At 36.7% G+C, this 14,617-nt stretch overlaps 1 protein-coding gene across 7 annotated transcripts; it reads right to left on the bottom strand.

Annotated features, from left to right (window-relative positions):
* Nucleotides 1-1,896: 1,896 nt before the first annotated feature.
* On the bottom strand, nucleotides 1,897-9,300 carry LACS8 (AMP-dependent synthetase and ligase family protein). Of its 7 annotated transcripts, none has more exons than XM_086457930.1 (13): nucleotides 9,145-9,230; nucleotides 8,966-9,022; nucleotides 7,588-8,182; nucleotides 7,414-7,494; nucleotides 7,003-7,272; nucleotides 6,663-6,794; nucleotides 6,403-6,576; nucleotides 6,037-6,266; nucleotides 4,976-5,093; nucleotides 3,984-4,115; nucleotides 3,765-3,899; nucleotides 3,001-3,207; nucleotides 1,897-2,289 (listed from the first exon to the last, which is right to left on the bottom strand). In XM_086457930.1, the coding sequence occupies exons 3-13, from the start codon at nucleotides 8,134-8,136 to the stop codon at nucleotides 2,125-2,127; spliced, it is 2,193 nt and encodes a 730-aa protein (XP_086314056.1). In that variant the 5' UTR covers nucleotides 8,137-8,182; nucleotides 8,966-9,022; nucleotides 9,145-9,230; the 3' UTR covers nucleotides 1,897-2,124. The 7 variants fall into 7 exon arrangements, with proteins under 7 accessions (XP_086314056.1, XP_086314055.1, XP_086314052.1 ...); XM_086457929.1 differs by having other exon boundaries at nucleotides 8,966-9,054; nucleotides 9,145-9,202; XM_086457926.1 differs by lacking the exon at nucleotides 8,966-9,022 and having other exon boundaries at nucleotides 9,145-9,300.
* Between the last annotated feature and the right edge of the window lie 5,317 nt (nucleotides 9,301-14,617).

Raw genomic sequence — 14,617 nt, forward strand, 5'->3', positions numbered from 1 at the left:
GCAGCTTTAGACACCCAACCCAGGTTGGTGGACTAAGATTGTTGAGCGTGTGGATGGGTTCGAATCCCATCATCCTATCGTAAATATAAGGGCACCTAAAGCTTCTCTATCTAACGCCTTTTCCTACCATTCCCTCCTGCTCTCCTTTTTTTAGAGTCATTTTGCTCGAGTTGAGAATTATCGTGACGCTTTTTCATTCACGAATTTTTGTTATAGATTCCTGGCTGAATAAATCCCATGATTTTTCTATCCAAAGTTCCATATTATTTATTTTTAGGAGAAGGGTTCCAAACCGTATGCCAACTAGTCAGGGGCAAAGTAAGTAGGCTCTTAGAGCACCATATCTCGTCCAAATCCTCAGTTACATACAATACCTCTCCCCCCCAGCGCGCACACACACACAAACCACACATACTAAGTACGTAGGAGATAAATTCCTATGGGTGGCCAACAAGGGGACTTGCACTTAAAGCTTCTCTTTTTGAAGGGATGCTTTGCCCACTCTGCCCAACGCTCATTCATATGTTATATATTATTTACCTCCCCAACATATTCTATTTCATGGAGATATTGATCATTTAGTAACAAACAATTTATGTATCATTGATTGAATCCAAATAATCCCTTAAATAATATTTCTTGTATTATTATTATAAAGATAGTTTGATTATTTCGTGGAAAAAAAAAAAAAAAACAAACAAACAAACTAAAACACAATTTCAACTGAGAGAAGTACTTCCCAAAAATGCCAGGGTCAAAGGCAAGTCTAATTCTTCTAGATGAGGGAAATGATTCAAACGTTTGTTGCACTACGTTTGGATACGGCTTCTCAAATACTTCTAGTTCCTATAAGGAGGTAGACAATGTTTGGATACCAGAAGCATACGTTTCTTGTCTCCTGCGTGGAGAGATTTTTTCTCTTCCATGAGAAACTCAAAAAACACAATCTTGCACAGAGAAATTGGACTCTGCTCTTTTTGAGAAAGAGCTTCTAATTTTGGGTATCCAGACAAGACCTTATAATCAATAAAACAGAGTGGTACAAGAACTTTTGACCAAGCTTCCAAATGTTTTCTCAATAGTTTATAGAGTGGTTACCGGGCAAACCCAACTGTTGCAATTTTATCACAAAAACTTTTTTTTTTAACTGAGGCAGTATCCCATCAACACTCTCAAGTAAGCGAGACAGACTAATCTCTCTTGGGGGCCCTGCATGACCAACCCCACCCGAGTTTTAAGGGGATGAGCCCAAACCCATTTAAGTGCCACACAAGGTGGTGGGCAGGTGATTTGAAGACAAGACTTGAGAGGAGCACACCCAGTCTTACCATCAAACCCAAATAAACCTTTACTTTATAAAAATCAGACTAGCATGACTAAGTTAGATTTCAAATCTTACTAAGGAACATTGGACCCGCGTAGATTATCAACTTGGCAATCCAACACTACCTACTTCTAGATTTCATAGAAGAAATCAGATTAAAAAGAAAAAAGTTTAAAAAAACAAAAAATCCTTTGATCCAAAATGTTGAAAATGAAAGGCCACCGAACTCTCAAATTTAAATCTTAAAATCAACGGTGAAAAATAATTTTTTTTTTTCAAAGTTCTTTGAATTCGTTTCCTTTATAATCCTGTGGCATCAGATCATACCACAAATTGTTGCAGTTAGAATCCACTCCAACATATGTTGAGTAACAAATTAATGCATCCATTTGAATTTTATGATGTGGATCGCCCTTACAACTTCTGCATATGCATATGGTAGTATGCCATGCATCTCAAGGCAGTTGATGGTGGCACTATTTTAATTCCAGGTCTATGGTATCACAAACTTAGCAGTACAAATTACAAAACTTGTTCAAAGATGCAACAATTTCAACTTTGGCTCAAAAAAATGAAACAAACACCAAACCGAACTTTATACCTGTCCCTCTTCTCTGATGCAGAGTTTCCTATTACAACCTTAAAAGTTACATTCAATGCTAATATAAAAACAAGACAAACATTCTGAGTAGAAAATTTATTACATTTTTAATAGGAAGCCAAAAGTTCAGACAGAAATATGATTATGAACTAATCTGCACTTCAACGACACAAGGAAAAAACACACAAAATCCAGCACTTCAATCGTATAATTTTTGGAGCTCATTTTTGAACTTAGCCTTTAACTGCTCCCTCTTCAACTTGAGAGCTGCAGTCACTAATCCAGACTCTGGCGTCCATGGATCCGGCACCAACCTGATTTTTGCTGGAATTTCAAACTTATCGAGTTTTGCATTTTTTGCTATCTGCACACCAGTATCAATAAATCAACTCCACATAGCCTTTATAGAGAGAAACTAGCATGTACACGAGTGACTAAGGTTGCATTTCACCACTTTCCCATGCAATAGATGTTAATCAGTTAATGCACAGAGCTGCTCTTAATCAAAGTGCTTCTATTGGTATCACTTTTCTTAAAATCACTTCTATAAGAATCATGACTACAAAATTAATCATCTGGAGACAAAAGGTCGGCCAAGTGGTCGTTTGGGATCTAGAAGCACTTCCAGGAGGTTTACAGCATATAGTGAATTTGTGGCCCATTTTTTTAATTATACTAAAATTTGAACATTTTAGTCATTAATTTAAAAACCTAAACAATCAAGGGTTATTCTAGTCCAGGGACGTAATTTACATTCAATCTGGATTCCCTTGGAAACTAGAATCCAGAAGCGGGTCTGAGCCGCTTTGACTTCTGACCTACTTTTGGACTGGCTTCTGTGAGAATCCAGAAGCCAAGTGCATACAAATGCAATTCTTCAAAGGAGGGAATCTGCCCCTATAATGTTTCTTGGGTGAGATCGTTTCAATAACAGAAGATGTGGTTTTGAATGGAGTATGTAGGAGGAACATGATTCTAGATTCCATTAGCCAACTCCAAATCTTCGGGATAAGGACTTGAGGTTTATGATGATGATAATATTTCCTGTAAATTCTCAAGCCAAAATGAACATTACCTTGAGCAGGGATTGTTGGACTTCACGAACAGTTTCATCTTTCTTGCACAATTCTGGAAAATCTTTGTATTCAACTCCAGAGCCCTGGGCCCAGTTCTCAAGGACTTGACGTGAGGGGACTACCAGTGCAACACAATAGCTGTGGAATGGATTTGCATGAATCATGATATTATCCACGTAATTACTTGATATCAGAGCTGACTCGACCTGCATTCATAAATTCAAACAATTCAATTTACTACCATAAAGCTACTAGTTGCTACACAATGAGAAGCAGCTATTCTCCTCTCTGATTCTGCCATAAGTGCCCAACGCATGCAGGGATGTTAGGGCCAATGCCTCACCAGTTCCATAAGATTTCATGCATCAGACCTGACTGACAACTTCAAAACTCAGCTGAAAATTATGGCTTACGAAAAAGAAAATGTACAAGTTGAAAGGTTCCAGAAGAGAGAGTGGAACACCAAAAAGGGGGTGGATTGAGTTGGTGAGAGGATACGAATACAATTGAATTAGCAGAAGGCACTGCCTTGAATAGAATTTAATGGAAAAACATAAGTTGTTTTATTTTATGGGATAAAGCTTTAATGGTGGTGATGAAAAATCATGATAACATAAGTTACATGGTTCTGATCATCCACCAGAGTTGATTCCCAGATTTTTCATGTTTAGACTCATTGAGGAATTGGCACTGATCTCCCTGCATATTTGGGATATGTGACACACAGAAAGGGACATCTTTTATTGAGTAATATCGTGTACACCTTTCCAAGGGAGATGTACTCTCCGTGTTGAAGTTTAACTATATCCTTCTTTCTATCAATGATTTCCAGGCATCCATCTGGGTGAAATTGACCAATATCACCAGTGTAGAACCATCGCATGCCCTTCTCATCCACCTGTTGCATTTGCAGTATCATGAACACCAGTAATCGGGTGTGAAATCAGTATATATTTGAAAAAAATAGTAATATGTGTCTTACTTTGTACGCCTCATTTGTTTTCCCTTCATTTTTGAAATAACCTGAAGTAATGCTGAATCCTCCAATTACAACCTCTCCTCGAGGCATTGGCTTGTCAGAAATCGTATATCCTCCTTCTTCCCATGAGATGAGCTGTAAAGATCAGATGGAATGCATGAAAATTTGTACCCATGAACCACAAATTGTGGGCCATATTTTTTTTCTAAATGTAATTGATTATTTAAGGAATAAATTGATTTCCATTATTGAAGAATAAGTTTACAAAAGGTTGAAAATGAAGAACAAGACCATGTATAGGTTCTTATCGATTTGTCTTGGGATAAATTCGGAATTTATTCAACCACAGGATTTTTGGGCCCAAAAACGTTTAAAGTCAGCTTTAGCTGATTCTCAAACCCATGAATCAACATAGACTCTTGGACCCAATAAAGTAGGTTTCAGGAAATGAAAAGGCAATAACATGAACAATACACCCAGGATTGTATGAGCATCTTAGAATGTTTCAGACCATTTCTAGCATATATCGATATGAAAAGGTGTGATCATTTGAAACATCATTTAATCACTTAAAAAAAACTTTCTAACTTTCTTTATTCGTATAAAGCATTTTTTGAAAAGTTGAATGAATATTAAGTAGAAGAGTCCACATATCCTATTTTTCGGAATTTTCCAAATCCAACACACATGCGAGAATCTAAAAACCATGCCCAAAGCTCATCACAAATTAGGTAAACTCGAGTATACAAGTAAAATATTGATCATAACAAGAACTGGCCAGGAAGTTCCACAGGCTAGTCTTGTTGGACTCACACAAGTTAAATGCAACTTCCACCCCGAAGAGTATCCTAGACAATAGAAAAAAAATGTGAAGGGTACCATGTTATGAGAGAGGTTATAATCATCTAGGTTTGATTCTCCATTTCTTCTTCAATTGTTTTCCTTCGTTTTCATTTTCTTTGACAAGTAGGAGGAAAAAAGCAGTGTTGGATTACCTTAATGTAGCAACAAGGAAGAGGTGGACCCACGCGACCAACAGCCGTGTCATCAAATTCAGAAAAAGCTGCTGCAGCGAATGTTTCAGTCAAGCCATATCCTTGACCTACAGGAGCCCTGAAGAAAATTTGTGCTAACAAAGTCAGATGTAATTTTTAGGGGAGAAAAAGAAAAAAAGAGAAGATTTACATAAAGTGGGGGACTCATCAAACATGGATTTAAACTTCTGGATAGATACCCACTACATTAGGTTATCTAGAAGCTTCCCCTATTAATGTGCTCATCACTGCATGATTTGATTCCCCCATATCCATTTGTGGTCATCATATCAACTGGTGTAGTACCCAGTGAACAACGCCATTGAACTTCTCAAACTTCCCATGGTGCTTCACTTTATGTTCTTTCATTGTTAAAATGTCATCCATGCATTTTTTTTACGCCATGTATTTTTATCTAATTTTCTCATCATTATATTCACTCCTACCATAGTCAGCATTGGATATATTTGATTAATTATACTTTCGTATCCTAAACATGGGATTATAGTCGACATGTTGTAGACTTCATGAAGACTGGATCTCCGTGTGGATAAGATAAATCTGGGATGATATCTTGCATGATTAGTGAGTAAATCTTTACTTCTCCTTGAAATATTAAACAAGCTAGTCCCTTGTAACAAAGACTTCTTTTACCAATCAACCAGAATATTTTGAACTTCTCTCTATTTTAATTACTTGGAAGCAGCACTACATTCTGCTAAAGAAATGTCGATTAATCTAAACCTGATAATGATGATCTCCCTGACTATATATAATAAAATAATAAACTAATAACCATCTTCAAGCAGATAACTTCAACAAAATTATATAATGCTCACTGGCAATGTCATACAGGCATAGATGCTATAGTTATATTTAAGTTTTTGCTTGAACATTAGATTCGCCATGTTGACTTTTGTTAACATATTATCACTAACTGAACTCCGGCATAACATAAGAATTAGCAAAAGAAATGAGATTTAACACGTATGGTATCTAGAGATGAAAGAAAGATCAACTACCCTAGGCAGATGTTGATGAACCGTTGTGTATCACTTGACAAAGGGGCTCCACCACAAAGCATCTCTCGGATGTGTCCTCCAAGAATAGAACGTATCCTTTTGAAAACAATAACATCCCACAAAAATTTTTCTAGTCCCCAAGCTCCAAGCCAGCTTCCTTCTATAGCTGCCAATCTGCGTTTATATCCAATGTTGAAAAGAGACTTGGCTAACCCACCCTTCTCCTCAACCTATTGAATGACGGAAATAAGTAACAGGGTAACAAGCGTATTGATATTATCTATACATCGCAAGTCTCACAACACTAAAAAAAAAGGCACCACAGTTTATGTTATTTACACTAAACAATGTCAAGCCAATTCAAACCTTTTTCAGCACTCCCTCCCGAACCCGATCTAAAATAGCTGGAACTGCCGTCATAAGGGTGGGCTTCAATACAGAAGCATCTCCAAGGGTTCCTTTCTTGATTTTATTTGAGGTGTCAGTTAAAGTCAAAGCAGAACCGTAACCAATTGCACAACCTGCGGACATCATCACAGCCTGGACAACCACAGCATATTGAAATTAGAATAGAAAGAACATTTTTGACTCTCGTGTGCACACAAAAAGGGTTAACATATAATGACCTCAGCTGCTAGTTCAAAAACATGAGCTAGTGGTAAATACGCCAAGTAAACATCACTGCTGCCTAATTTGGGAATGACTGTCATAACTGCTGCTGTAGTTGCTACAATATTACCGTGGGTTATCATCACTCCCTGCATTATCAAACATAGCACACAAGCAGAGGCATTAGTTTGTTTCAAAGTTTTAGCTACTCAAAATCATTTTCTTTTCAGTTCATTTTTATTCAAGTAATTGCTCAAAACTAAGATATATTACGGAAGCTTCCCGACATGTCATTGTGTTGAGATTCGGGAATCTACAAACGACTATTTTACATGGGTAGGAAAATCAGGAACCAACCTTTGGTAAGCCTGAACTACCACTTGTATACATGATGACAGCCGTATCAGTCTTGGAAGGTAGTCTAGGATTAGCAAGACTCTCTTTTCCGAGCTTCTCAACTTCAGAAAAAGATGAAACTACACAACCACTCAAACTACCAGCGGTATCAGAATCAATTTTACCGTCATCTTCAAAGTAAATAATGTGTTTAATAGTTTCCAGACTCGAGCTTATTGCAGCCACTTTCTTCAATAGCTTTGAATCACAGATCAATGTTGATGCTTGTGTCTGCCAAAAAGGAAAAGAAAAAAGAAGACACAAAGCTCCAAGTGAGATTTTCCATGACCTTACAATATATTCCCATGGGATGACTCATCTTTGAATCACTTGCACAACAAAAACCCTTTATAGAAATAACAACATTCTGACCTCATTAAGTGAGTGGATGAGGGCATCCTCGCCTAGAGAAGCATATATGGTGACTACGGTAATATTCTGCCGGAAGCATCCCTGATATCAGAAAATAAGTAACTCTCTTATTAATTATTCCACAACAAATTAAGAAGATGATGCATTTTAGCTATGAATGTTAAACAAGAGCACCTGCAAGGCAAGGATCCACTCTGCTCGGGATTCAGAAAAAATTGCCGCAGGACTATCCGCATTATGACCCAATTTAACCAAACCAGACGCAAAGTTGCAAGCTCGATCAAATGCCTCTCCATAAGTTTCCCATTCGTACTCCCCCAGGTGTAGCTTCTCAAATTTCCTTCCATCACTAGATGTGACTACTTCTTTGCTAATGAGCTTTCTTGATCCAAGAAATCTATCTCGTGCATGCTTCCTACAGGATTTCTCAAAAAGAGCTGCCATGGTTGTGGCCCCTTCCCAAGGAACTTCAACCAATTCAGTAAATCTACTGTTACGCACAGTAAAACCCGGCTCACCACCAACGTCTACTGGCACTCCCCTTTGCTTAATCTTTTTCTTTCCCATGAATACCACGGAAAGCAATAAGGGTATAATGAGGCCTATAACAATTGCACCCACAAGCCCGTACGTCCCATAGCTTTTCCCAACCAAAAGGAAATCTCTATGATTCAAGCTTCGCAAAAAAGGAGAGTTGAAACGACTTCCCTCAGCATCTCCCATGGTTTAAAATTATAGATTGCTAAAAAACATGCCTTTCCAAAAGTTCCTGGAAAAAATTTCTGATGTAACTAGCCAAGATCAATAACAATCAAAGTCCAAATTTCAAGTCAATCCATCGGATGCATCAACAAAGAGAATGTCATAAAGAAACAACAACATATAATCCCAACAAAAGTTATAATAAATCAAGAGTAAAATACCCAATCAAAGTTGTCTAAATAATAAGCTATCCAACATAGCATCAGATAGAAATAGATCATATATTGCCAATTAACGGTTTGACATGGACCGATCAAGTACGATGTCACAACCCATGCCAAATATACACTAAACGGGAAAAAAATCCAACTTTTTATGATTAAAGAAGCTAAGGAAGTAAAATCATCACGAGACAACCAAATATAACGGTCCTAATAAAGTCCTTCGCATATTGGTTGTGCATCTTCGAATTGAACTGGTGGATTACAAGATCATGAAATTATCCATGATAATGAAATATTGGAATTTGAATATCTCTCTTGAAGTAATTAAAGAAATAAGATAAGCAAAACAGTTAACATAATAACAGTGGAAATTACCGACACAAAAAAAATGTGGAAATTAAACTCACGTAGAACAAAAATAAACTTCTTCAGATAAATATAAGCTAACCAATTGGTATCAATCATCTTGTACTTCATTCAAGATAATCGATCTAATATTTATAGAATCAAGAGAAATTAAATTCACTTTAAATTAGTTTACAGTTGAAAAAAAGCGTAAAAATGAAGCTGACATGAATTATAACTCTGAGTTCTTCAACAAGTGATCTTAAAGTCGAATAAAGAACCTTAATTCATCCAAATCCCTAGAAATGTATCACTTTCAGGTAAACTCAACCTTCTTTCTACAATCAAACAGATTGTAATGAGATTTTGACTGAAAAAACTCAAAAAAAACACAAATAATTAATGAATTTGAGATCAAAGATGATCAAAAAAAAAAAAAATCTGAATTTTTAATTTTTACCTTTGTAGAAGAAGAATAGAAACCAAGATACTGCTTTTCTTTACTTTCTGTGTTCGAGAAAACAGGGAATCGTAGTGGAGAAAGTAATTGATATTTGAAGGAGTCGTGATAATCTGACTACCCAATCGACTAACTGACGTGTCAAGCTCGGAAACCGTTGATCTGTGCTCCTCGGTATACACGGTTCTATTGAGTTTTTATGGAGAAGTGTAATGTGTATATCGAGGAGCACAGATCTATGCTCCTTGAAGCATTCTTGAAGAATTGAAGAGGACAAAAAATACCCACGTATCATTCAAAATTACTAGAATACCACTGTTCGCAGCATAAGTTGTCGTAGTCTGTTATTTAATGCCACGTGCATTGCAGTAGGGCCCTGAGTCAAAATCAAAGAAACGAAGTTGCCAGTCGCGTGGCAACTGGACACGTTTCGGCAGGATAAGGAGCAAGGTGTGACTAATAATGAAAGTCACGTGCGACAGAGTGAAGATCTCGGATCTCGTACTCACCGTTGCTAGATTACGACATATTGGTGGACTTCTTTACTGCCACGTGCCGATACGTTAGACCAACCAGTCCACCAATGTTTATCCTCTGATTTCAAGCCTCTCGAGGTAATTAACATTTGAATAATGATAACCTGACATCCACCTTTGAGATACACCCTCATACATGTCTGACGTGGCATGTGATAAAATTATAAATTTTTTCTCGAGATACACAACCACATATATTTATGGGGATTGTAATCGCTTATCTTAAGAAAAATCTATGATTGTAACACATGCCATGTAAGTGAGGGGTGTGTGTAGGAACTATATTTATAGGTTTTTCGAGGTTTTTTTTGGGTTGAATTATTTATTTTTCCTTATGAATCATATGCGCACATATTATGACATGTATTGGATTTAGCCCTTTGCATATCTTGACACTTGTCAAATCTTTTTTATTCATTAGTTATTAAAATAGGCCAACGTTGTCATGTCCAATTGATTTTGGCCACATGGTGGATTGTTGGTGGTGTTTTTGATTGGATGATATTATAATTTTCAGGATATATATTATGTTATGACACATGTTGAACCTGTGTTAGGTCACCAGTCCAAGTGTGATATTTAGAAAAAATTACTTTTGTTTGCCCATGAGGATGACCATATCCCTTGGGTTCGACTTACAATTATATTTCAATGCTTGTGGAATGATATTTGATTGATGGTTTGCGATTAGGTGGTCATTTCGTGCACATGTGCCAACCTCCCAATCGATTAGTGAAGTTGATTCATATGCACCTTCGTTCAAGGTTGGTTTGACCTCAACTAGTGAGATCTTATCCCAACTAACCTTACTAAGTGAGGATTTCACCCTCACTAAGGGTTCTTAGGCTCATCTTGTAGTAGAGGATTGCATGATGTAATACTCGAAATAGTAGAAAACAAAATTCTTTAATCATTAAAAATGAATTCAAAAAAAAGTTATTTTTCACATTTTGAATTTCATTTTTAAATTTGGGAGTTATTTGAAAGTTCAATAGTTGACCATTTTTAAAATCTTGGATCAAACTCAAAAGAAATTCTTTTTTCTTTTTTATTTTTTTCATCTGAGTTTTATGAAGAAACTAAGATTGAAGTGGTGTTTAGATTGCTGATGTCGTAATCCATTTGAAAATATGACCCTTAGTAAGACTTAAAAGCTTACTAAGTTAGTAAGGAAAATGTTACTCTTTTTGAATTCGACTAAAAATGCTAGAATTCATCTTTTAAGTTATGAATTGCATGAGTTTTAATGCACCTAACATTTACAAGTCAATGGATATGGAAGAGTATGCCACATGTAAGTGAGGGAGACCTGAAGTCTGATAACAACACAACTCGCAGGAAGACAGGATTGACGTTATACTCAGCGAGATTGCTTTGAGAAGGGTGATGAAATTCATACAGGTTCAAGTTTCCGAAGAGAGGCACACACCTCAAGTTCCAAATTTTGATGCTGGGGATGGGCTTCTTTTAATATTGATTTCGTTTAAACTGAAAATCTATAATGTAACTCACATATAGATAACATCATTGTATAAACCATCCTGATTTATACACGTGGATGGCCTAATCAACAACTTCATCATGTACATTTGGCGGATAGTGCTTTAAGCACCCCTTTAATTAAAGAAATATACAGTTAATATATCTGTAATGGACCTTCATGATATTGGGATATTTTATTGTCGTGGTAGTGGTCTACACTGGGATCCACCCCTAATGATTATTTTATGATAAGCACTAATGATAAAATGACGTGGTCTCTATACGTGATTGACGTGGCAAATGCATAGAATCGTACATCATTTTTCTTGTTTATCTTGAAGAAAAAGATCTATGATTCTGTGCACTAACTACATCAAGAGTGTACGTTTTACGTGTCATTTTGTAACGACTCTTCTGATGAAAAGGATGCCATGCAACTTGTCTGTTTTAGGTAAAATAAAGAGTATAGCAGTCATCTAAGCATCATGCATGTAAGGACAAACTTGGGATAAGATCCTTCAAGACTGAAATCATGGAGTTCAGGTTATGACACAAGATTATAATTGTCCATGGGCTAGGACGCCCCCATACCAACGTGGACCAGGTTTGGGTAGTGTAACTAGCTCATTTATTGGGCCAAGCCGGTCTAGTCATGGCTTATGGTTAGTGGATCTAGGCCCGTTAGTTGGCCAGGCTGACTATTCCTTATAATTTTTTATTATTATTTCTGCTTATTTAGGATCGACCAGACTCTAGAGGGTGGCTCCAAGGAATTTATAGTTTCGAGGGGTTTCAAACACTTGACCTACCCTTCCTGAGGAGCATATCAAGGCTCGGCTTGGCACAAGGCCAACCCCTAGGGGTTAACTAATACTTGTAATATAAGAATATATTCATATATAAAATATCAGGTCAATTCGGTCTGCATATAAGACTGGTTATGTTGGGATGGGCCAAGCTTGGACCTAGCCTTCTATTATTTGGATTGACGCTACGACTAGACAGTCTTGGTTCAACCTAGGATTCGACATTGGATTAGGACCGACCCGTTTAACGCCCAGCCCATCTGGCTCATTGACAATCCTACACAAGATATTATAGTAAGCTTCACACAAGCATTAAAAAGAGAGAATTACCCAAAGAAATATGTATGTTGCCGAATTCATCTTTATTTTTATTTTGGTATGTGTGTAGCTGCAGCCAATTGCACATTCGTTGATGATGGGGCTGGGTCAAAATGAGGCCCAATACTTTAAATAAAGAGATAATATTTGATAGACCTTGGTCAAATCAGATTCTCTCAATAACCTTGCAGATTCTTCTTTGTGGGCTTAAAGATCTGACCACCAAGGACCTTTCATTTCCAAGAGCAAAGCTTCAATTATTTTAACTATATAGGGATTTGATCACCAAGGAGCAGATGATTGATGCCTATCATGGACCCATCACATTTGTCGATTTTGGGTATGAATCTGTTGTCTGTCGATACGCAAGCCCTAACTGAGCCATCGGCATCCCTTCCTCAAAGGATATACAATCTGATACCAGGGCCTAGTTATGGGACGGCCTTACTAACAGGAGATGGTTTGAATAAACCAAATTTTATCCTTCTTAATTGACTATGTATATCACCCTCTCTTAGGCTCATTAACCCAATAGGTTCTCCGGTTGACCATTTTCGGCCTTGCTCAATAGTTTCTATTATAGATACAAGAAAACCTAGAATTTGGGTTTAGTGCAGCCCATAAGAAGGTCAAAATGCTTGCAGGCTGGGACCAAGCTTGAGCATAAATGTTTTGGCCCCAGTCCGGTGTGATTGGACAAATTAGACTGATCGAGTTTGAGCTTGGTCTAGGTTTTCGAAAGTCGATTAGAACTAGGGGGTTTATGGCTCATTGGAAGCTTGTTTGTTGCCAATGATTGCCACCGTCTTGGTACATGGTTTAAATAAGGTTTTTAAGGCCTAGCTTGCGGGAACATCAGTCAAGATTGATCCTGAGTCTGGGTCCGGGTGGGGTTCGATCAAAATGGATGGTTTCCCTTATTTTGAGTTTGTGTTTATGTATTATTTCTAGGATACAAGCAAAACTAGATTCATCACCTTGTTTTTTTTTCTTTTTTTAGTTTAGAAATCATATTCAACTATGGGCTCGGGATTAGGGGTTAGGTCTGAACCTAGATCTATGGTTCAATTGCCAAATTATGAGGTCACAAAATGTTAGGCACCAATTCAACCCAAAGATGAGTTGCTTTCTACTCATAAGGTCTGTTATTTAGGTTTTGATCAATTTAATTTAACTAAACCTTGCAACCATGGCATGCAAATTGAGTCTTATTACCAGTTTTGGGCTCACCATGTAGAGGAAAAAATAAGTTATAGCTTATTAGCCCACCCCAGGTAACCGATTATTGTTGGCTTTTCCTCCATGTGTCACACTCACACCCACATGCCTTAGCAAGGTTGAGAGTCTGACTATATATATATAAATAAAACATAATAGTTCTCATCCAAACACTTATTCCCCCACATAAGTAAGGGTTGGGATTTAATCTTCCAACAAATCTTGATGATCTTGGTGATCCAAACTCCGAAGAGGAAGCAAATAAACAAACTGAAATTAGATTTGATGATCAACTAATAGGTATGCTCCATCTCCTATAATTGCAATACCAGGATCAAGACCCAAGGAGTACTTTAAACTTCATTCATTCATCTCTCATCCTTTCCAAGAATACCTTTCCAATTTTAATTTGTTCCTATCTTTTTTCCTTTTTTTTAATAATATCCTGACAATTTTATTATCTTCTCTCTTTTATCCTCTTAACCCTAATGAGGATGATTGCTTCATAGGCACGAGCAAACTCTTGTTAATATTAATATTAATAAAATACAATGGTGAATTCAACTCCATTATAATTTTGTAAGATATAAAAATTGAGACAAAGAGTAAGATTCACACAATCCCACGTTATTGTCTTTACTCTTTTCTCCCGTCAACTTTATTATATTTCCTATTTTTCCTTTTTATCAATAATATCTTTCTAACTTTACTATATTTTCTTTTTTGTCCCTTTAATCTCAAAGAATATGTTTGTGCCATATACATGGGTAAACTCTACATGAGTTTTTCACGAGTCTAACATGTGTGTATATACATGAATCGTACTCCAACTACAAATATGTGTTACAAATGTCTTACCCAATTATAGTGAAGTGGGATCTACACTATCCTTTTCTCTCCACCCCCTTCAACTTAATTGTCTTTAATATCATTCCCCTCATTTTCAATAATATCCTTCTAATTTTATTACTATCATTTTTTACACTCTTTTTCAATAATACCTCTCAAATTTTACTATTTTTTTTTACCCCTTTAACTCACATTATTATTTTTCCTCTTATCCTCCATTCTTAACAAAAACTTCTTCTAACTTTATCGTTTTTTTTTTCTCTC

Source organism: Akebia trifoliata, chromosome 11 (genome assembly GCF_017979445.1).
Source record: "Akebia trifoliata isolate Shusen 1 chromosome 11, ASM1797944v1, whole genome shotgun sequence".
Lineage (NCBI taxonomy): Eukaryota > Viridiplantae > Streptophyta > Magnoliopsida > Ranunculales > Lardizabalaceae > Akebia > Akebia trifoliata.